General features: G+C 42.0%; 1 protein-coding gene across 2 annotated transcripts in view; it reads right to left on the bottom strand.

The window, feature by feature from the left end:
• The window catches only part of OSBPL3 (oxysterol binding protein like 3), a 125,611-nt gene that overhangs the window by 33,331 nt on the left and 67,272 nt on the right, over window positions 1–25,008 (bottom strand). The window contains exons 7-14 of one of the 2 annotated variants that reach the window (XM_026649410.1): window positions 22,002–22,128; window positions 21,155–21,258; window positions 20,217–20,309; window positions 19,290–19,443; window positions 15,128–15,258; window positions 8,515–8,622; window positions 2,161–2,295; window positions 1,315–1,408 (exon numbers count right to left, since the gene is read on the bottom strand). In XM_026649410.1, the coding sequence (XP_026505195.1) occupies window positions 1,315–1,408; window positions 2,161–2,295; window positions 8,515–8,622; window positions 15,128–15,258; window positions 19,290–19,443; window positions 20,217–20,309; window positions 21,155–21,258; window positions 22,002–22,128 (946 nt within the window). The remainder of the gene's footprint in view (window positions 1–1,314; window positions 1,409–2,160; window positions 2,296–8,514; window positions 8,623–15,127; window positions 15,259–19,289; window positions 19,444–20,216; window positions 20,310–21,154; window positions 21,259–22,001; window positions 22,129–25,008) is intronic. The other variant, XM_026649412.1, reaches the window with a different exon arrangement.

The raw sequence follows: 25,008 nt of genomic DNA, 5'->3' as shown, positions 1-25,008 counted from the left end.
TACAAAAGTGCCATGCAAATGCCTGTTCTCACTTTCTGGTGACACTGTAAAGAAGAATAGGGCAGCATTATCTTCTACAAATGCAAACAAACTTGTTTCTCTTAGCGACTGGCTGAACAAGAAGTAGGACTGAGTGAACTTGTAGGCGCTGAAATTATGTAACAAAAAAAAATCTGCATTTGTAAATTGCACTTTCACGACAAAGAAATTGCACTACAGTACTTGTATGAGGTGAACTGAAAAATACTATTTCTTTTGTTTATCATTTTTACAGTGCAAATATATGTAATAAAAATATACAATTTGATTTCAATTACAACACAGAATACAATATATGTGAAAACGTAGACTAACATCCAAAATATTTAATAAATTTCAATTATATTGTATTGTTTAACAGTGCAATTAAAACTGATTAATCGACTGCCCTAAACACAATCATTACCACTGGAATTAGGAAGAAAGAACACAAAGGCTACATCTACACTACAGACCTTAGAGCGGCACATCTGTACTCCTGCAGCTGCGTTGCTGTAAGGTCTCCTGTGTAGCCACTCTATGCCGGGAATAGAAAGCTCTCCCCTGGCCTAATTAAACCACCCCCAACGAGCGGCGGTAGCTATGTTGGCGGGAGATGCTTTCCCGATGACATAGTGCTGTCCACACCAGGTGTGTGTCTGTGTGTGCGCGTGTGCGTGTGCGTGTGCGAGAGAGAGAGAGAGAGAGAAACTCATGTCAGTCAGGGTTGTGTTTTTTCACACCACTTTCTGACAAAGGTTTGCCGACATATGTGCTAGTGTAGACAAAACCAAAAAGAGGAAAGTACTATGGTCATACACCAGGCCGATCAGTGTAGAGTTATTCTCACATAACAAAAGCTGCATTTTGTTAACCATAACTATTATTTGTATTTGAATGGTATGTAAGGGGACAAGTTCGTACTGAAGATCCAGAGTGATGAGAAAATATCTACCTTTCAGTGAAGAAGAGATAGCACCCGGGGTTAGCTACTCCATAGGGTCCCAAGGTCATGGAAAGAAGCTTGGGAGCAGCTGCAGGTCTCTGCGGGGAGGTGACACAGACAGCAGACAAGTGTCTGTGCTGATACACAGCAACCCTCACACCTTAAAATGATCAGGGCACAGTTGACTGCACTAAGAGTATCGAAACTACACTACTCCAAAAACAGTTCAAATCTTAAAAGAAAAGCAAAAACTAGCCAATGTCTACATCTTGAAATCTGTGATATCAGAGTGATTTCTGGTAAGAAAATGCCTCTTCTCAGAATAGGATACAACAAAACACCAATCTTACCCAAAGTTTGCCTTTCATTCTCAATGTCGTTACTTAGGTTATCCTCAGAGATGTTATCACTTAGATCACTGGCATATGAGTCATCATCCGATACCTGGGGGAAGGGCGGGGAAGGAAACAACGTACATTTATATATATATAAATAAGTTTGCAATATGCTACTCCTGACAACTGTTACAATCATTTGTGAAATTAATGGAAGAAAGATCTGTCATTTAAAGAGATCTGTATTGTTGGCACTGTTTCTGTGTTGTATAGAAGCAACAGGCAAGCCTAACAATACAAATAGGTGTGCAGATCAGAGATCCATCCCTAAAAAGATTTCATAAATCACTACTAAATTCTTATTTTATTGAAGGCAAAACTCATTTTCTTTGATCCTGAAAATTTAGAGGGGCCTTTCTTGAAATCTGGTCATATCAACTTTTTGGAATTTCATGAAATAGAAAAAGTTTAAAATTGCATGCTGCAAAGTAGCATAGGTCAACCTACAGGTGCCACAAGAAAAAAAAAAGTGTACAAATGCACAATCGTTTGATAAAATTTCTCGCAGCTCCTATAGGATGACTCAGGACAGATGCTGCAAAACTACATTCCTTATACTTTCTATATTAAAATCAGGCGTGCAAGCTACATTGCCTGTTTCCCCTCTTCAGCCACCTCCCTTACGTACTTTATTTTTTTAAGAGCGTAGCAAACAATTAAGTGTATGTGACTTTGAAATCCTCCAAAATATTTCATTTGTGATGGATCAGCAAGTTTGCAATTACCACAGCAGAAAGATAAAAGGTTAAATATGTTGAAATAAGCTACATCAGAGAGATATTCTGATATTTGTGCTCAGACCTCGTTTTCTGAAGAACTTGCAGACAGGAGGACTTCTTGAGCATCAAAAAACTCTGAGAGAGAGTCTGTGACAGACAGCCTACTTTCATTGGAGAGCTGGTGAACCAGGCTTCGACTTCCTTCTCTTGAATTTTCCTGTTTAAAATAAATAAAAGGCTTTTAGGGAAAAGTATGGTAATTAGCAATGTGCACATGTAGGTACAAACCAACAGACACACGACTCAGAGACAGGGCTGTAAATGTTGCTACAGATGAACGCATGCGCCCTGCACAGTTTACTGTAGGAAGCATGCATTTCAAAGAGGGGACAAGCAGCAAAGTGCAGAAGAAGAATCAGAGACACAAATGACAAAGTGAAGCTCAGTAATATGTATTTTGCAGAATTAGTTACTGCTTTTGCATATGCATCTTTTTTTCTAGAAATAGCTGTTAAAATGTTGCAACAGTCAAGTGATCTGTTTAGCTAAATGTATGTGTATACATAGCTTCCCCCTGAAAGGAAAGCAACTACAAACTCTGTTTATTGATGTGGACACAACAGCAAAATGGGGACAGATATATGCATGGAATTAAGTGTCAGGCCACAACTTTTATTAAACTAACACAGGGGAGGGGCACTAGCCACCCATCACCCAGACTCTCCTATAGCAGGCACTTAATTAGGTCCAGTGCAGGGGTTACAAGGCTCCTTACCATATAACCAACAACGTGGGGTGGCTCTCTCCTCAGCCTACCCTCCCCCCCCCCCACCCTGCAGGCAGCTCCCTCAGAGTCCTAGTAGCCTCCCCACCACAAGGGAGAGGGACTTGGCTGCAAGGTGGGGATCTCAGCCCACAAGGCCCAGAAGGTCTCACCCTATTACATGAGCCCAAGGTCCATCACCAAAATCCCAGGACTTATCTCTGGGAATTCTTTATTTTATTCTCAACTGCACTAGAAACCAGCCACAGGGGGCGCCAGCAACTAGCCCCACCCAGTCATGCAGCCTGGTATCACAACCGTTGCCCAATCCATGCCTGTACGTGTTGTAGCCATATGTCAGCGTCTCCATCTGGCAGATGTAGGCCATCATCCCCAAAAACTTCTGGCCAATTGTAATGGATGTGACACTAAATGTAACAGACTCTCCCCTAGCCTCTGCAAATTAGTCATTTATTTCCTCCCAAGCCTTGTTTAAACACAAAATGTTCAGTGCATTGGCATACAAAGATTTATAGGAGCCAAAAAATATTCTAATTGCAGGTCTTGCTTTCCTAGCTGTCTTTCTGCTGCTAGGCCACTTATGCAGCAGTAGTACTGCACCCAATCCTCATATGCAGCACCCCGTTAATGAAGAATATCATACTACCAAGGCTACTTAAAAGGAAATAGCCTTTGCTGCGGGATTCATAGCAGAGTTTATACGTTATAATGGGGATTTGAATGTCTTGTACCACAGCAAGTTTTAAACAGTCTTTGTGTACTTGGCACAGTGACGCTATTGGCAGGCTAGCGATGGCAGGAGAAGCACCAAGAGACTCGTTATTTTAGACTATCTACTGGGTATAGAGAAGGGAAAGAAGTGGGTAGGAACAAGTGTCCTTGTTCTCAGCATCTCCACAGCTACTGGGGAGAAGGACAAGGTGGCTCGCTGAGCATGTTACTGCCCTCAAGTTTCATTCTGCATATACCTAGGAGTATTGTAAGATCCAATATAGTAGAACCTACTTAACTAATTGGTAGGCTAATAAATGGCTGCCCCTGCTTAGATAACTGTCAGGAAACACACTCAGTGCAATGAGTGCTAGTGACTGAGCACAAGATAGATAGCACACATCTTCCCCTTATCCCATCATCCAGGGCTGAGGTGTGCTGCAAGCATCTACCACCTTCGTCTGATCAAGGCAACACCAACATCCACCTGCTTACCACCTTCTTTGATGCAATTCAACCATTGCTTCCTCAGGGTTTCTTTTCCTACTTCCCTCTCCTGCTATGCTATCTTCCCCAGGTCCTCTTCATTCATTATCGATATGTATCCAAACCAGCAAAGTTGTGCTCCCTGGATTCTGTCAGCCACGTCACAGACTGACTTCCATCCTAATGCTTTCATTTCACAATCTCTCTTTGTGTGACTCTATTGCGTGAAAACATCTCATTTCAAACACCTGTAGATATTGGTCCTGCCATCTCTTTACAACCAATGCTTCTGAATCATGTAGTACTGCACGGCACACCACTGTTTTATACAATTAGGCTTTTAGTCTCAGTGGCATGTGCTTGTCATTCACGAGCTCTGAGATGTTATTCCACACTCTTCCAGCACTCTCCAGTCTAGAGTGGATCTCACATTCAAGCTTGCCATCTCCTGTAACACAGCCGCCAAGGTACTTGAATTGGCCAGTTTGGTTTAATGGTACTCCATTAAATTCTATATGGACCTGTGGCACTTTATGGATCCAAGTGACTTCAGTCTTAAGCATGGGATGGAAATGAGCATGACTGCTTAGTTGGTCATACCAATGGTTTACTATTTCCCCATGGTCTTATTTTGAGGATGCCCTTATTGATGCATCATTTGCATAAAGTAGCTTCTCACCTTTTCCCGCTGGATGCTTTTGCTGATGTAGTCCATCAATATGGTAAACAGGAGCGGACTGAGGGTCAACCCTCGATGTAGTCCAACTTTCACTTCAAAAAGGAGCTTATTCCAAAACATGTTTGGATCATCATGTAAGGTATTCTATATAGTGCAAGCACCATAGTTATTAAATCATCAGAAACTCCATATTTTCTCACCACTGGTACGAGCATCCTTCTGACCACTTTATCAGGTGCCTTTTCTAGGTCTATAGAGGCCCAGAAGTGATCCTGTTGGTACTCTAGCCCCTTCCCCTTCAATTGTGGAATGACAAACATGGCATCTGTGGTTCCTCATCCTTTCCTAAAGCTGAACTGTTCTTGTATGAGAACCACTCTCCTAATCCTAGTGTCTAAAATATGTTTCAGTACCTTCATCCCATGCAGCAGTAACTTTAATCCTCAATAGTTTCCACATTCACAGACGTTTCCCTTTTTATGTATTGGAATCAAGATAGACTTGCACAAATCTTGGGAGAATCTCTTGTCTTGCCAGATTGTTTTAGCCACTCTGCTCATCTATTTTATGCCTCTTTCTAACCCAAGACTTTCACCAGGTCCACAATCACCTCATCAGGTCCCACTGCTTTACCGTTCTTCATTTTCTGGACTGCATTTCTCACCTCTTCCTCAGTTATGTCAGGCTCAGGCACCACATTAGGCTCACATATGGGCAACTCCACCTGAAAGGGGTTTGCCTCATTTCAGAAAGACTCAGAGTATTGTTTCCACCTCTCCTTTGCTTGTTCAGGCGTTACTAGCAGTCTCCCGTAGTCATCATTTACAAATGGCATTGCAGCACCATCCTCCTTCCCTCCAAATCTCATTTTTGCAATGCTATAGTAGTCTTTTTGCCAGCCAACTGCAGGTAGTTTACAAGCTCATTTTACAGGCTTTCTAGGGCATGGTCTTTGGCCTTCACTGCCTGCTTGGCAGCTTGCTTTGCTTCTCTGTATGCACTTTCATTTGCACTCAGTGGATTCATTTCTTTTTCTTTATGCACCACTTTCTTATTTCGGATTGCCACCTGCACTTCAGGAGTCTACCACCACTTCTCTTTCTCCCTTCTTCCCTCCCCACACCCCATCTTCATTGTCCACAAACCTCTTCCACCTCCACAATCCATGTTCTTTTGAGGTGATTACACTCCTCTTCGGATGATGCCAAATCTGTTTCCAGCTACCAACCCTATACTGCTTGCCCAAACTTCACTGCCATACTCCATTAACTCCCCATACTTTGTTTCTTTTGAGCTGATCCAACTTTTGAGGATAAAAAGCATCGACTAGCCCAGTGTTATCTGCAGACATATTTGCAATAGTTTCCAGGTGTCTGACAGTATGAAGTTTTCATTCTGCAGCTTCCCTATTTTGTTCTAATAATCAAATCTCTTATGTTTAATAGAATGTTTTAGTGCTTTATATTTTTAAAGCAATGCATTAAGTACGTGAAATGCACTAGTGCCACATATCCATGATGCTCTGATGAATTTGGAGGATTGCTTAATTGAGGTGTGTTTCCACGGGAGCTTATGCCAGTCAATAAGATTCTACTGCACTATGAAATTCTGTACAATATCAATGAACTAACATACCAAAAACAGCACAGATTTTCCTTATACAATTGTGATAAACAGAAAACAAAAAAAAGGATATAACTTCACAATAGTTAAAGCTTCATAATCTTCTCCTTGGTCAGGAGGTGGAAGATATCTAATAATCAAAGTCTTACAGGAAGACTAGGATAACTGTTGTTCCTGGGATTGCGTATATGACTGAAAACAATATTAAAAAGCAACAATCTGAACTAATTAGTCCCATCAGAGAACATGGTAGTTTCTTACAATTTACCATGTTGGAGTTTTATTTTCTCTTCTTTACTTCATAAGGCGCCAAGATGAGCAATAAAGTAGAGTCATGAGCTGCTATATGGACAAACTAAACTTTTACCCTAAATCTTGAGGAACTAGTTTTGTTTCCCCCCACCGGTTTGATTTCTACAGGATCTATCATCATAATTTGTTACCAAAGTGCCGTGATTATAACTGGAGAGCGTAGAGAGCATAGAGAAGCTGTCACTGAGTCAAAACCCTGTGACACCATATAGTCAAAGTAAAAATAAGTGGCATATTTCTGGAGTATAACCATGGCCAGGGTGCAACTGGAGCTTAAGTAAGACATCCTGCCAATTTCTGGCATCAAGAGAGTTAGGATGAATAAAGTTGCCCATGCCGTGAAAATTCAATACTTTTCAGCATAATAGCAGCAATTGGCACCTTCCAAATAAATTAGATTTACCCTGAAAAATGACACAGGAAGCTTGGAATGGCAAAGTAATAGTGTCCTTGAGTGCACTTAAAACCAAATTTTGTACAGCGGCCCTTTCTCACCACTCCCACTGCTCTAGAGTACACTGTTCTAACACAGTCTTCCAGAACACATTTAACTAGAATGAAACAGGCCCAGTGTAAGTGCCTTGGTCCTTGAGCTAACTAGGATAAATCCTGAGCCAAGTTATGGACAGTTTGTGAATGAAACATTAAGGTTTCCCCCCCCCTTCTTATTTATGTATTTAGGCATGTACTGCATGGTATATACATTGCTTCAGCACTGACCCATTGTCACCGCAGGGCCTTTTTTGTATTAATAAGAAAATCTTTTCAAGAGTTGGTCTGTGATAAGCGACTATCCAGAAGAGCTCTTATACTTTTTTGAAACACTGTTCAAATTCTCAGGGGGATAAAAAGCAAAGGCCACTAGCACAATCAATTACACTTTAAAATCTACAAGTGTGACCAAAATCCAGCTCAAATAGTACACTATACCAAGACAGTTGAACCGACTGAATGATGAAAAAAATGTCTTAAAAAAAAAAGGGAAATTAATACATTACAGAGGACATGAAACAAAATGCAATCTCCCATTCAACTTCTAATGAAACATTTACTATACAATCACTACAGAAATTTCTTTGATTTAACATTTAGGAAATCCACCAGAAACAGAACACATGCGCACACACTCTGTTTCCTTCAAGGGGTAACTTTTTAATTATTTAAGAGACATGTAGGGGACATCCTAGCTACATACAAGGAAAACTAAATTGCTAAAACTGCTCACATCTCATTTTTTCATTGCTTTTTAAAATTATTATTAAAGAATGACCTATTTTTGCATGTTATTAGCACTTATTTAAAAATATAATTAGCCCTTAATGAAACACCCTGGCAGCTGATGTTCGGTACTAACAAGGAGTCAAACCAAATCCAATAGAACAAAATACATCCAAAGCACAATACCTAATGTATTTTACAGTAAAGTTACCCCTTCCCCTTCTGCAATTATTTGGGTTCTGTGTTAAAGCTGCTATACAGGTAACAGTAGCGACTAGGGAACATGAAAATGATCAGGGAAAACAGACAGCGTTGAGAGAAAATAATACCAGATAGAATGATGGGGTGACTTTGCTCATGCCTAAGGTAAGGGGGAAGTAACAGAAGGAGAACAAAGGACCTGCCAGCAAAAAGCAATGGAAGTGTTTAGGAAAACTGTTCTAAATTAATACCGCACAATGCAACACCATGTGAGCCACACGCATGAGGGAAGAGGCGCTCCTTTTGCTAATACAACTCACTGTATGGGGAACAAAGGAACGGGACAGTACGCAGCTATGCAACAGTCTAAGTGTAAGGGTTTGCAGCAACAGACACCACTGAAACAGGAAATCCATACCCACCTTCACCAAATCAGGACTTGATTTTGCATTAGCTGCTGAATCAAGGAGCATAGATTCGGCATGTATTCTGCGTAACCGGTCTTTAAGATCTGTGTTTTGTGCTATGGCCTGGAACATTTAACAAAAAATATGGGGCTATAAAGTTTTCTTAGCTAATGTAGACAGTGGCTTCATTGTGCAAAAGGGGCAGAAGAAAACGTCACTAGATACATGACCTGTTATTGGTCCTGCATTTAGTATATCACAAATGCTTCAGACATCGCTCCTCTCTCAAACACGAGTATTTTGGGGGCGGGAGGGGAGGAGGGAAGAGAGAGTTCAAATAAACAGAATGGGGAGATGGGAAATCTTAGGCCACCAGAGGCTATATTCTGGTTTTTAAAAGTTTAGATGTTATTTTATGTGTTATTTTTCCCTTTGAGGTCTCTTCCTCTATCCCCTTCCACAACCTATCCTCTCTAATCACGCACTGTTAACTCAAACTATTTCCCCCAGAACTATAAAGCTGTGCAATTAGAAACATGCATTTCCCTTTCAGCCCGACATAAAACACTTCCCTTCGCTTGCCACTGCATCACTGACAGCACATCCAGACTACTGGCACTTTTCCTAAAAGTCATCCCCAGAGCAGCCATGCGATTGGCTTTGCTCCTATAAAACTGCCCCAAATGAGCTTCCATCTGCTGCATCTCAACCTGTGGGTTATAAAAACTATGCTACTTGGGCAGGGATGGAGCAAGCAGTGTTACAGAGCACAGGACAGCCCTTATGCACCAGAGGCCAAGCGTGTTTCTCCAAGAAAGAACTCTAGTGATGGCAGAGGGACAGTTCCATTGGCAGCGGGGCTGGAACACTGGGGAACAGAAGTGAAAGTGAGGAAAGGCACTTTTCATATTTTAACACCTAAATTCAACAACATTAGGTTTTGTTCATGTAGTTTGCGCAAGATCAAACAGGATTATGAAGTGAATAGGAGTAGCTCTGTCTTCCTCAAAGAAAGATACTGTGACTTTGTTTAGTGCAATTATTTTATTACCAAACATTTTGAAATTATATATTTTTTTAATTTTTGAAATTACTTTTCATTAACAGTTAAAACACAAATTTCTCCATAACAGTGATAATGGAATGCCCCATTCTATACTCCATTTCAGAAGCAGATCTCTTCAAATAATAAATAAATAAATAAATAATAATACAAAGGTGATCTATTATCCAGAGAGATCGGAAAAGAAACTTCTTATATAGCATGACGACACTGTATCAAATGGGAATGTTTCCTTTACATTTAAACATGAGTTGGTAGTTTTTAAATACTGAAGTAAAACAGAAGGGGAGGCTAGTTCACTTGTTTCAGTCAGGATGCCTCAAACAAAAACAAAAAACCCTTATACCAGGTGCTGAATACCCTGACAAGTATTCCCTCACCATTTCATAAACAAGATGAGTTATTAATTTTAGGAAGGAAACATTAAAAGGTTTGCAGAGGCAGTGTGAAACATTTCCTTCCTGATATTTACTCTTCTAGTAATAGGCCTTCATTAATCATGACTTCCAAGCATGTGCTTTCACTGCAAAACTGGGATGCCGTTGAAACTCAATACCTGGCAACCACATCTTTTTGGCCATGGCCCTGGTTAGTTCCCAAATGAGTGCTTCTGAAACTGAACTTACAACACAAAAAGCTTTAACCAACTTCACTAATAAACTTGATAACTTGGAAATAAACTTTCCCTTAAGCAGCATATAGAACATTTAACTAACTATATAAAATTGGTTTTGAGGAGTTATAAGGGGAGCATCAATGCTGGATAAAATGTGAAGTCTACAACGTAATCTAAGTGGGTGTGATGGACTAAAGGACACACCATTCCCCAGAAAGGAAGTTTTCAGCTAAGAACATTCGATTCTAGTTCTTAGCATATCCACTAGCCCTGAACTGTCTGGGGAATAACAAACTATAAGTAATAAGATAGGGCGGGCTCAGATAACAAAAGCATATATTCTATATATTAGTGCAACCCAAAAAATAAAGTCATTTTAAGGAGCATATGTATGGACTGCCTATTGGACACACTCACTTTCATATGTGGAAGACTATATCAGCTGCATAATGTGTGGTGAATGTAGACATGGATAGCTAAGTGGCCTCTGCATATATGTCATGTTACCTGAGACCTCCCAACCCCAGTGGTTGATACTTCCCTGGTTGAATGGGTTGTGATCCTTTTGGGAACTGGATGCACAGAGATGATTGCAATGGTGTAGAAAAGAAGCTTGCATCATCACAGATACCAAAATTTTGAGACATGTCTGAGAACTGGTCTTTCAGGGAAGCTGCATGATCTGATTCTGGAGTCTGATTAACCCATCCTCTCTTGGTCTGTAAGTATTATGAAGCCTCCTGTGGTGTCTATTTCCATTCTGACGCTGGATAGTCTCTTTTAGTGTCCTTTCTTCAGGTTTGCGTGGATACAGTACTCCGAGAGAACAATTAAGGCTTTGGCTGTTGGTTCCCTGGATTCTTGAACAGATTTGGTTCATCCTGGAATTGATAGAGCAAGGGGCCTGACAACCTCAGCTTAATAATGACTGCCACCAGTGCTTAATTTGTAATGAAAGAGGTGCTGGGGCTCAAGCAATTTTTTTTATATTCATAACTGATTCAGCAAACTGAGGTGTGCCGGAATGCTGCCCTGGCAAAAATTCATTACTGTCTGCCCCTCAGTAGCTTCATGAAGCCTTTGGGGTTTTGTACAGGTATAGGTCTAATCTGTATGAGAAACAGAATCTCATAATGACCCCCCGAGAACTGGAAATGCTTCTGCCAGGCACCCTGGAGCAAGGTAATAGTCTCTTGGGATTTTGCAGTTACTGCTGATCTTGCAGTTTCCTATTTTGAATATGGATTTCTTTATCCACTTAATAAGGTATTGGGGGTTTAGTATAACCATCACTCTCCTGGGTCTCTTCCCATATGAATAAGGTGGAGCAGTGCCAGGATATTCTTTTGATCAGATGCAGGGCCGGCTCTGGCTTTTTTGCCGCCCCAGGCAAAAAAGCCTCCGGCCGCCCTCCCCCCCCCGCCAGCGCGGTGGGGGAGGGCGGCGAGCCCCGGCCGGGGCTCCGCTCTCCCCGGTGGCTGGGGGGAGGGCGCCGGGGGGGAGGGCGGCCGGAGCCCTGGGAGGAGGGCGGCGAGCCCCGGCCGTGGCCCCGCTCTCCCCGGCGGCCGGAGCGCCGCGCCGCCCCCCTCCAGGAGCCGCCCCAAGCACAAGCTTGGTGGGCTGGTGCCTGGAGCCGGCCCTGATCAGATGGGTTCTATGGCCCTGAGAGGAGTAGAGACCATCTATCTTTTGGAAGGTTTGATGTTTGTCAGGGCTGAGTGAAGTATGGAGAGGGAGCTGGGAGGAGGTCTAGCACATATCCTTGCTACAAAATCTCTAAGACCCAGGTGTTTATTGTTGAGGCTGTCCAGCTGGATCACAAAGAAGAGAAATACCCTCAATTCTGTGTTCAGCCTCAGTCATATTCTCCAGTTACTGTGCAGCATTTTTTAGTCAGGAGGCGGAGGAGGGGGAAAGACAGCATCAGCCTCTGGTGTTCTTGTTCCAGGATTTTCATTATTGGATACCAAACATCTTCTGGGGGGAATCTCGGCTAGGAATACAGCCAAAGGACTGCTTTCTATAACTGGATTTGAAATATTTCCTTTGGCTCTTAGAATAATTTGACAAGGGTCATTTGCATGTTTCTATATTCCCTGCCAACACTTTCTCCAGTGTTTCCTGGAGATAGCTGGCTCTTTTCAGTATCTCATCCAGGAACAGGTGCAGATGGATTCCTGACAACCCTATTATGGAAATGACCACCAGGCAAGCTTACAGGAATAATGATTGGCTTTTTCAGTGAGTCTCTGTTGTCCATGGTCTCAGCGACAATAGCATCCCCTAACCACTGTTTTGCAGACCACAGCCCTGGGGGTGAAAAACACTGCATATATTTAGTGTCTTATGAAAAATGTGGACACTGACATTATCCATAAGAGGGCAAAAAAATCCTCTGGGTTGATGAGAGGTCTGTATTTTTGAGATGATTTCACCAGTACAACACCACTCTTGCAAAGCAAGTAGGTGTCAGTATTTGACGATGAAGGCCGCAGAGTCCTTAAAAAGCATATTTTCCGTTCTTGCGTGACTGTGTTTACTAGAAAGAAAAATCACCTTCTGATGGGAGCACCATAGCCCCAGCTACGGAAACCATCACGGAGTCTTCTTTCAGGATCTGGACCAGATTTTTTCCCCCCCTTGATCCTGGATTTCAGAAACCTCCCTTGTTTACTCATCTCCCTCCTTTCCCACCAAGAAATTCCTTCTCTGATCTATTCATGATTTTTGGGGGGGTGGGAAGAAATGATGGAGGAGGGAAGACAACACAGACATACCACCAAGAATCAACAAGTTTGAATTCAGAAGGTAGGTATTTATCTTTCCCCTTCAACTGGCTGGATGTACAGCACTAGCTATTACTAGTCTACAGTGTCACATAAGCAAGGGACAGGAAGAAAAAGAACTGACACCTTTGCTATGTATCCTCTTCCTGATTTTCATGGTCTGCTGCAGAATGTTGTCCTTCCTGTAGTGTTCAGCCCAAGGAGACGGATTTTTCTTTGATTATTTGCTGCTCTTGGTCTGTTTGTGAAGGACAGGATTATTGCCTTCTCAGCAGGAGAGAGTACCTTTTGTTTGTGAGCGGAGTGCCTTTTACAGGATTTAAGGTAGGAGTGAGTTTGTCTTTCAGCCTCCCTCTCTCCAGAGCCAGGAAGAAAGAAGTAGAAGTGATTTATTTCTCTTTAAATCTGCCTGATCATCTTCAGAGCCTAGTACTCTGAGCACTTAGCTCAGGCTGTCCAGAAATCCCTTTAAACATGTTGGTAAGGACTGTGGGGATTTTGGCTGGCGCTCTCTTTAAAAGGAAGCGGATCTTAGCCAGGAAGTACTTGGATCATAACTGCTGCGCTCTTGATGTGTACATCCACCCTTACAAATGCCTGCAAAGGAAGCGCCTGGCTTCTTCCTGAACATTCCCTGCTGCATGGGATGATCAGGTTACTGCTGTAGCATCACTTTCTCTGGCTTTAGAGGCTGAGAACAGGTCTCACAGTGGATTCTGAGCTGAGGAGTGTGGAGTTTCACAGACGGAGCACTCTTTTCGGTGCAGCGTTCCTTTTTTTAGCCTTATTACGCAACAGCAGGGGATGGGAGCTGATAGAGAGTGTTTCACGGGGAAATCCAAGAGGAAGCAGCTGAAGATCAATATTTAGCCTTTTGGGAAAAGGTTACACAGTCAACTGACTGTTCACTCTGCGCAGAGAGCCTAAACTAAGTATTTTTTTCCCTTGCAGATTTAAAAGTAGTAAGAAAATAACTCTGGAAAATGACAGCTTAGGTCACAGCTGTGACCTATCTAGCTGTCAGAAACAGGCCTCCTGGGAGTCAAACAGAAAGGTGTGGTCAAATGAACACAGCTGGCATGCAAGAAACTTCAGCTGCCTCTGGTTTCTGTGGAGAGAGGAGGCAGCTAGAAGTTGGACTAGTAGAGATGCTATGAGCTAGAAACTCTTTCCATAAATGGAGATTCTGGAAAGCGAATGGTAGTTATCAGCTATGCTAACTCTAGCTGTGCACCCAGTTCTATCAGTTCACCCACAGCAGAGTCACCACTGCCTCCAACCAGAAGACTGCAAGATAAGTTACAATCTAAAAGAGTGGCAATGATAACTTTCCCTTCTCTGAAGATCAACCACTGTGAATCTCGGGAGTTTGATCACCAACAGTCTTGGGAGTGGGAATCTCAAAATCAATCTCAAATTGACTGCTTGAGACTAGGCTGGTGCCAGTCCAGGAATTGTATTTTATAGCAGTCTTTTCTTCACCCGAGTCCAGCAAAGAAAGTTGATCAATGCTGAATTATAAAAAAGCATTAGAGAAAGCAGAACTACTGTTTTTTAGTTGCATTTCAATTCGTTTAGCAGGGGCAGCCAAAGTCTTCAGCCGCCCAAGAAATGAATTTAGGCCAAAGCATGTTGTGCAATGCCTGACTGCTGTAATACAAACCTCCCCACACGTTGGTGGTAAAAATAAAATAGAAATTTTAAAACTAGAGTCTGCTCTCTGACTGTTCTGTTTATAATGCCACATGGCTTTATAATTTCACAGCTAGGATTATGAATAATTTCACAGCTATGACCAATTGGGTTATGCAGTTTCCAACAACCATTTATATTGCTAGTATAATATGAAGCACCAAATTAGAGAAAACAGTAACTCTGGATCACTGTCAAACAGCAGCTCTGATTCAACAGAATATTTCCAATACTTAATAAAATACATGATTGATAGATTAACTCTTCACAGTAATGTTCTGTTGATTTGCGGGCACATCCACACCTCCAAGGTTTGGAATAAGTGGATTATATGAAACACCAAAATACATAGTTTGTTTGCTTTAGTATTAATTAGATACAAATATAACCCAAGATACTGAAGAATGAGAGATCTTATGAACGGTTATAACCAATCCCTCTGAATTTCACTGAACTCAACATATTACTTACGGATGATAAGGCATTCTTCAACCCAGCTATTTGTGCAGATGGAGATGAGGCTGCATCATGTTCCAGCAGCTGCTTCAGTTTCTCTCTTTCAACCGAGATTGTACTAAAAGCTGACTTTAAGGTGAAGTAAGCTAAAATAATTTTTTTTAAAAGCAGACAGTTAGAAAAATGCCACCAGTTGTATAGCAAGTTGTGAAACATTTCAAGGCAGCTTAATATACAGTGACAAACAAGACTTGTGGGGACAGAGCACTAAAGATAGGCAAGGTTACCCAAGGTTAAGACCTGTTTTTTTACTAGGAAAAATGCTTATTATTAAGGCCCTACTTGAATTGGATGATTGTCAAATAATTGCTGCTGAGTTACAGACAAGACATAGAAAAAGTAAAGTAATAATGGACCTTTATTAATTGTGGTAATTTGGAAAAGCCAGAAAATACTTTTTTTTATTATTATTATTATTAAAAGAAAAAAATTTGCTGGAACAATATAAACCCTCAAATGTTATGTTATGCCTGCTAATTTTTTTGATAACCAGACATTTTGCTGCAACTATATTACAGTCATTGCATGGGGTTGATAATGGGAGCCCTGGCCGTCAGCTGCCTGGGATGGCCGGGGTTCCCGCCATCAGCTAGCTGGCTAGCTGGCAAAATTGCCTGGGTAGAAGCCTAATATTGAAGGATCTGCAATTTCCACAATATTGCAAATTAAGTATTTATTAGATGACAAATGCTCTGTGCTCCTGTATTTTCAGAGTCAAAGTATTATGATTCTTTATTATAAATGGTAGCGTTATAACTTCATGTACTACATTAACTTGCTTCCCTTCCTCAGTATGGATTTAGTCTCCAAACACTTGAGGATCTATCCTACGTTCCTTGAATAAGTAACATTTCCAGTGAAAAATGAAGGAGACACGCTAACCTGGGTTAACTGATTCACAGGATAAGCAATCCAACTGTGGACAGGCTAATAGTTTGTTCATGAACAGGGCTCTGTGGTGTTGAGCCATGCTGTATTTATTGGTGTGGGGATATTTCAATTTAAGTTACAAGAACTAAATGGACCAAACAACAAGATATTGAATTTGTTTAGTAGGTAACTTGCATGCTATGCAAACTTCACACTTCTATTTCCATTCCTACCTCTGTATTGCTAACCTCAAGTGTTCACAAATCATGAGCAGGCCCCAAAATTTCATGGGATCAGCTTAACAAGCACAAGACTTCAAGTAATAATACATTTTGGAATCCTTTTATTTGCCTTCTGGTTTTTGAGGGTACACGGGTTAATTTTTTTCAAGCTTCTTTTCAACCATGTTGGCTAGAAACGTGTTAAAAACACTGCATGAGAATTACAGCATTCATTTGACTCCAGGAACTGGGGATTTATGGTAGGACCAAATATCATGAGACTTGCAACAAAACTGTGAGAGTTGGCAACACTGCATTCACATGCTCACAGAGGAGGTGGGGGCCTAAGATTTGAGAGAAGTGAGGATGACAGAGCCAACTGAAAAGGTAAATGGAGAGGAAAGCAACTAGCTCTACCAAGGGTACATCATCACTGCAGAGTTAGCTTGGGCAATCGGCACCCGCGTCAGCCTAGCTCAGGTGAGAGTGGTCACATTGCAAAGTTGTACTTAAGTTACTGAGTCAAGACTGGTGCTGCACTCATCTGTATGTATCACTAAGATTTCTGGGCACACGGTTCTGAGCACTGCAGTATGTTAAACTGCTCAGTGAATCAGGGGAGAACTTGTCTGTCCTTCTGGGCATATGCGGCGGGGGAGGGAGGGGAGAAAAGAGAAACGGTGGGAGGGATTGGAGAAAAATCAGTCCCTGACTGGCTTAGCCTGTGTCCTCACTGAAAAATGGACAGGTTACCATCCCAAGAGAAAGCTTAACCCAGGCCTATACCACTGGATGGACCAGTTAGCTGGGGTGTAAAACACCAACTCAGATCAGAGGTTTGTAGGTGTGGATGGGAGAGATGTTGGGGCAACACACGAGTAAGAGCCCAGGTTTACGCTGCAGTGGAAAAAAAAAGCGCTAAAAGGGCTTGATCATAAAACGGGATGAACGTTCACAATTCCCAGTGACCATCAAAACGGAATGCTGTAGGCTCAGCCCCTACTGGGAGGAAACCTACAGTGCTGTAAAGCCAGCTCTGTCTATGCTGTCAGTGAGTCTTTTGAGTTAAAATCAAGGGATCAGACTCAGGTACTGGGTCCAAGAGACTTGCACTCAAGATTTACAAAAGGGACTAGTGGTTTTAGGTGCCTAACTTGAAAATCTTTGCCTATAGTTATGACTTAGAGAAGATACCCTAGTCATAATTCTAATTACTTTTTGTGTCATATGCAGTGCAAAGCCTATGGAAGCCATTTATGAAATACCACTCGTAATTTTACAGTGGTAACTAAGAACAGAGGAATAACTTATCACATGGAAAGAAATGGAATGTAGTGTTCTAACAGCACTGTGCAAAATCGGATTTCCAACCCTCGTGAGATATACCAGAGCAATCTTCTTAGCGTATGCGCAGTGTGCCTAAGATGGTGCTGTTTGATGTTAAAAATCCTCTCCTCCATTCAAAACATTATTTTCCTATTTCAGAAGTATAGATGAGGCAGTGTGAAATAAAGCAGCATTAACAAAAATGTTACATACCCTTCATAAAAGGGCATTAAATGACACTGAGCCAACAATCACCCCAGCAAAAAGACAGGTCTTGCACTTGGGTTTCTAGCATAAAGCCTATAGCCATGATGCATATTTTTATTTCTAAGAGGGCAATATTTCCTGCCACGATTATCTCAAGGAAGAAGATTCTTAAAACATCTTATTTGGTGCTAATGCATTTTTTAAAAAAACAACAACTAATTTTGCCCACATTTGATTTTGCAAAGCTCAATGGTGAGAGAGTTCACTTATGTAAGTACAGTATCTAAAACATAGCTCCACCACAGGGGAAAAACAAATGAGGAATGTTTATGATAACATTGCTGCATAGCCAGGGAAAAGTGGGTTTTCTGTGAGATGTCCTTATTAATGGTGGAATGCTTCAAAAAAAAGTCATTTAATTTCCTGTTCATAAAAACCTGCCAGATACTTACAAGGACTCTCCTTACCACCCCCCGCCAAATAAAAAGATACTGCTAGGGGTGACAGACAGACAATTTCATGTTAGCAAAGTATAGCTATGGAAAAGAGTTTTTGCAGAGAAGGCTGTTCAGTGACAGCTTGAGCTAGCCCTCTGGTTGCTTACCATGAAATTTTACTCTTCTGTATTCACTAAAAATAGGTTACTACCATAGCAACCCTTGCATCACAAACAAATGTTAGCTCTGAAATACTGAGAATCATCCTGAATGCATACTGTGTGCACACGCGAGTGAGAGAAAACACACACACAAGGGAGTGAGCAAGTTGGCACTCTCTTGCTCATACACACAGGTACAATATACTGCTGCATTTATAGAAACTGATTTTAGGACAACTGCTTCTTCCCAGGATAACAGAATGTGGAGCGATTACACATAAAATTGGGGGAAAAGGGAGGCCACCATCATTCAACAGGAAGTGAAAATTCCAACAATTCCATTTAGACAGGCTTATTACTCTGAGGTCACTGGGTTTGATGGGGATCTGCCCTTGAAAAGACACCACTTGGAGTGTATTATGAACTGAAAAGCAGCTAAAGGAAAATCGAAGTCAATTTAAAAGGAATCAACTTTTTAAAAAAGTATACATAAAATGAGTTTCAATTTACGTATTACGTGTCAAGCCCTGCAAATCTGCAGATATACGCTTTATATCCACGGATTGCGGATCAGATGTGGATACACATTTTGCATTGCACAGGGCTCTAATTATGTGAAACCATAACATTTTCTGGACTTGGACAGAGCTGAGACTGTACTCTGGTTCCAAATCTGAAGTTTTGAAGAAAAGAAAATAATTTGATAGTTAAACTACTATTTTAATGATCTGAGCCCACCGGATTTCAGTGCCCATCACATCTTGGGAAGCAGGGGGATGAGATGCAAAGTTATCAAGAATTAAGAATTTTTACATAAGCCAGCCTCAGATATCACACTATTATTTTAGCTGACACTTCACATAGCCATATAAGAAACGCACAGAATCTCACTCACCTTTATGCGCAATGTGACACAAGTCTTCTTGCATTTTAGAAAATTCTGATGTTTCAGAGCCATCAGAGTAATTTTTCTCTTCCCCAAAATCTATTGTAGATAAATTAGGATTGGAAGCATGCAGTCGCATGGGGGCAGAGAATACTGTAGGTACCTACAAGGAGGATATTTACAGTTGGTAAAATATGACAAGTCAAAGTTTTACATTTACATTGCAGACAATATAAATCAAGCCTTAGACAACAGCATGGGAGGAACAGCTGTTGATCAGAAATGTTTTTTTGCATGCCTCCAAGAAGATGGGAAGATGACATTGTTAAACGTCTCGGACGAATGTGGAGAAGGAAGGCAAGAGTGCGAGAAGAATGGCAGACGTGTTGTGATTGGCGCAGTCTTAGTGACAGCTGAAGACCGATCGATCCAAGTGATCTGGGTGAATACATTTGGCAAACCAAAGAATAGGAGAGACCATGCTCAAACGTTTCAAACTTGGAGATTTGGCAAAAATTTAGTGGAAACATTATTTTTGGTCTGGGGAGTGTTGTAGAGAATTTTGTTGTACCATGGTTTAAACTTATAACTCCCCAACAACATGATTTGTGGAAGCCATTAGGTAAACAGACAGTTAAATAGTACTGTAAGATTTGCAATGGCTTCTGGACCCAGAAATGGAGGCTCAGTTGAGACCATGTGTGAAATCTTGGCCACTTTGAAATCAATGGGAATTTTGCTATGGATGTCAAAGTCGTCAGGATTTTGCTCAATGACTATTTTGAGTCCCAGGGGACTGTGAAATCCAATCTCACATATTACCTGATTTAAGGAAATTGGAATCCTTCTAAAAGTGCTAGAGCAAGAAAAGATCAATAAGCAAGTTAATATTTTGAGAAAGTTGGGATGGGGCAGGAAAAAGACTGTTCCAGTTACCTGCAACATTCCTTTAGCGTCTTTCCCAATAACTCTAGACCGCCACCTCCTGTGAGTTCTTTTTTCCTTTTTTGGACTTTCAAAAGATCCACACTTTTAACAACACAGGGAACAAGAGTAACGGTAGGTGTCATAAAACAATACTGCTAAGAAGAATCAACATCTTGACACCCCTCCCACTTCCATGAAGTACAGTATATACTCGTACATAAGCCAAATTTTTTAGTAAAAAAGGGAAGCACCAGAGAAGGGGGGTCAGCTTACCAACGGGTATAGAGAGGGAGAGGTGGGACACAGCCCCTTCCCCCAGCAGAGGGAGCAAGGAGAGGCAGCACAGCCAGCAGAGCCAGAAGGGAAGAGGCAGAGCCAGTCTCTCTCTGCTTTTGGCTACACTGCTCTCCCCCTAGCCTCCGAAGCAGCTGCAGGGCCACTTGGCCCCGCCCCCCAGAGCAGGCTGGGGCCGCTCCGCCCAGCCTGCTGGAGCATGCTGTAGCCGTGCCGCCCAGCCCAGCCCAGCCCACTGGAACGTGCTGCGGCTGCGCCACCTGGTCTGACCCGCCCGAGCAGGCTGCGGCCGCGCTGCCGGAGCAGCTCCAGCCAGGCCAGAGACATCCTCCCCTGGCCCTCCCCAGATAAGGTGGGAAGGGATGGGATGGGGAGAGTGTGGGGATCCCACGCTAGGGGTGGGGTCATGTGGGGGGTGGTCACAGGGGTTACTCCCCTGACCCCCAGCTTCTCCTCCCCAAAAAATTTCTCCACCAGTTGCTGTCCCGGCCCATCAGGAGCCAAAGTTTGCTGACCCCTGAATTATAGGGTCAGCTTATGAACAGGTCATAAAAATTTTCCATTTTTACTTATCCATGTTGGGGGGGGTGGGTCGACTTATAAACGAACAGGCTTATGATCGAGTATATATAGTAATAATTTTCACAACTGACCTGCATGGCATTTATAGCAGGTGCTGAACATGTCCTATGGAGAACTTCCATGCTCTGTAACAGCTGGCTCATTTCCATTAAATATGTGTGACAATACGAGAGATCTGTTTTGAAAGAGAGAATATTTTCAGTTGCTCCCAAGAAATGGAGACACGGGAAGTAATTTTTTACATGCAGTTAAAGTCTTACTTTGATTCACTTGTTTTTGCAGTCTAGTTTGTAGCGGATTGGTGTCAGCAGCACAAAGACTGTTACCACAGTTTGGCATTAGTCAGCCCCCTTAGTGGAGAGGGCAATGATGTCACAGGCTTGGAGACGGTACTATCTTCTCACCCCTAGAGGTGGGTCCTTCTAGGTCAGGATAGAGGCATATTGATGGGGCAAGCTTAAACTGCTGCTTTTCATGTATTTTTGTTCTATAGAGAAATAACTTCAAAAGAACCTCAAGCTCTTGGACTGTAAATATGTCTGGCACTTGTGATGTTCACTAAGGCCCAAATTTTCAAAAATGGCTAGGAATTTTGGATGCTTCAATTTCTGGGTGCCTAGTTTGAGACACCTCAAAGCCTGGTCATCAGAAAATTGGTGCCCAAAACTTTCTGAAAAAGTCAGGCCCCTTTAAGAGGTCTCATGTTGGCCACCCAAAAATGGAGGTACTCGAAAATTACTATCCCTATAAAATGTGGACATAATTCACTTAAAAAAAAAAAAAAGAAAAAAAGCTACCACCACCATTTTCAGAGGTAAACACTATATGAGGACAGCCCTTACACAGTCAGTCAATTCCAGTTACATTCAGGAAATCTGAAATAACCTAATAGTTTACAGTTCCTTCAGATAACATTACCTTTTGAGCATTTTTCCATATCCTCCGAAGACTGTAGCCAAGGGGGAATCCTGGACTCACTACTTGGACAGGAAAACTGTAAGCTACTTCCAATTCGCAATGAATTCTGTTTTGTCATGCTGCCTGCCTGTTCCAAAGAAACAGAAATGAATTATTAATACAAAGGCAATCTATTATTGTGGTGAAGATACATTATGGCATCCAGATGCAGAGGACCGGGTTCAGACATTGGTGAAGATTACATGCACCAAAGGTGTCACAAATATATGAGCCAACAAAGAAATGCACATTTTTTTATTTAATACCACCCCTAATGGACATGTGAAAATCTGAATAAGGGAGTGAGCTGACTAGCAGCTACCAGCAACAGAAAGCCAAATACAGAAGAAAATCAACAAGAACTAGGTTTGCTGAAAAGTAGATTTAAAAAGGTTTAACACTTTAAACCAGTTATGTCAGAGTAGTAAATTGAATAACACATCATCTGCCTTTAATGTTCTCTCCATTTCCGACTCAACAAAACAAGTAACAAACCACGAATAGTTTAAATGTTAGGAAGATTTTAAAGAAAGGGGGGCAAGTTTCACCAGATGTTATCTGAAGACCTGACTAATGTTCATATTCCTATGAGTATTCCTACTCTTATCCTATCTAGAATAACTACAGAGGAACTTAAACTAAGCAATACAAGCCTTACATCTATCTTCATATGAAAGTCTCTTCCATGCCTTTATATTAATAAGCTTGTTCCCTTTCTTTAGTCCTTTTTACTTATGGGGGTGGGAAGAAAACTGAACACTATATCTATTGATACTATTGATTTTATATACTGGCATTAGAATAAGTGTATTAAATACAACTTGTTTAGTCAGAACCAAGACAGTAAATATCAATTAGTAACTTTATCATTAATTCATGTATAGAGCTGCTCTAGTTCTTTAAATCACTGCAGAAAGCTGTAGCCAGCCATATGTAGTAAACAACATGTTATCCACCTTTTGGAATGTACAGATGGAGTTTATAAAGATGTACAATTTAGAACAACTTTGTACACATATTCCACATTTACTTCTCCAAAATTAGTAACGTGAAACTTACTTTTGCTCTACAATTCATATACAAATGGGGGGGGGAAGTTGCCAAAAGGAGGCAGGGAAGGAAGCAAGCGCTTTTATAGCTCAATCTAGCTGGACACACTGACTCACAAAAAGAACGTTAATCCTTAGAATGCAAACATTCTACAAGCTATTAAAATGTGTAACATAGAACATTGATCATGGGCCAAATCTTCAGCTGGTGTAAATTGGCATACCTCCACTGACTTCAAAACTGGGTTAATAAATTGGAAGTACACTAAAGTATTTCATATTAAAAATAAACAAGTTACGTTACTGTACCTCTGGTTCTTCAAGTTGTGTTAGCCACGCAGGTTCCACTCTTGGTATGCATGTGATCGGATTCTTTCAGGGAGAGTGCCTGTTGGAGGAGCCTCTGTGCTCTAGATATCCTTAGATTTTCCCCACCCGCGTGCATAAAGGGTGGAGTGGATCCTCAGTTTCTTTGCCAATACAGAATCCCAGAGGAGTAGGTTTCTGTAGCAGTGGGGAAGGAGGGCAGTTCGTGGAATCCACACAGATAACACATCTCAAAGACCCACAGGTACTGTAAGGTAAGTAACCATTCTTTCGAGTGATCGCCCATAGCAAGCGGTTATCTCTGCTCGGAGGTGGGTAGTAGGAGTCCTACTTAAACAAGTGATCGCAGGATAGCCCTACCAAAGCAGGAATTTGATCTTGACACCGCTACAAAAGAACAGCATCTTGTAAAGGTGTGGACTGAGTTCCCTGTAGCTGCCTTACAGATTTCAGAAATAGGGATACTCTTCAAACAAGCAGCAGAGGCTGCATGAGCTCTAGTGAAATGAGCTCTAATGTGCTTAGGGGGTTGGCTCTAGCCTGGCTAACTCATAACACACCCACTTACCTAGCCTGAAAGGACCCTCCCTGCACAGGGCCGGCTCCAGGCACCAGCGGAGGAAGCACGTGCCTGGGGCGGCACATGCTAAGGGGCGGCATTCCGTCCATTCATGGGGCGGCACAGTCCGGGCCGCTTTTTTTTTTTTTTGCGCTTCGGCAGTTCGGGCACCTTTTTTTTTTGGCTTGGGGCGGCAAAAATGGTAGAGCCGGCCCTGTCCCTGCAAAGGCTACAAACAGTCTAGGTATGTTTCTGTATCATTGTATGGCTTTGTCCCATCATTGTAAAGAAACAGTGCCCTTACTCCATCAAGTGGGTGAAGTTTTGCTTCCACAGAGGTCGAGCGAGGCCTGGGGAAGAATACTGGGAGATGAATGAATAGGTTCACCCAGACTTCTGAAATAGCTTTGGCTCAACGGGGAAGGGGAGGGGAGAATCCAACAACCCTGCTAATAGTATATTGAGGTCCCAAGGGGGAGGGAAGCTCCTGAACTGGGAGAAATACATGAATGAGGGTTCTTAAGGAACCTGACCACTGTAGAGTGGGAAAATACAATATGACCCTAAATAGGAATGTAAGTGCAGCGATTGCTACTGCATGTAGCTGATAGAAAGTCAAGATTGTTTCAGGGCTAGTAAATAGTCCGATATTGCTGAAATGGGTGTTGTCAGGGGAGAAAGCTGGTGCTGAAATGTCCAACTGGAATACTTCCTACACTTTGCTTTAAATCAGTCCAGTGGAGGCTTTTCTATTGTGCAGCAGATTGTTCTGAACTCCAGCTGGACAGCTTCTTTCTAGGCTGCCAGATGTAAGGAGGTTGGGTCTGGATGCAGGATCTGACTATTGTTCTGTGAGACCATGTCAGTCACAGCAAGTCATGTGCTTGGTGGCTATGTTGAGAGATTCATCAGATCCAAAATACCAGAACTGCCGGCTCATGCTGGGGCTATCCTAGTCCTCAGTCCTGCCTTTTGCCTCAGTTCCTAAGAATCCTCCATACCATGGGGATCAGCAGAAGAGCATAGATCGGTC

The sequence above is a fragment of the Terrapene carolina genome, unplaced genomic scaffold, assembly GCF_002925995.2.
Source record: "Terrapene carolina triunguis isolate 2854851 unplaced genomic scaffold, T_m_triunguis-2.0 Scaffold84, whole genome shotgun sequence".
Taxonomy (NCBI): Eukaryota; Metazoa; Chordata; order Testudines; family Emydidae; genus Terrapene; species Terrapene triunguis.
This window is presented reverse-complemented; position numbering and strand designations above follow the sequence as displayed.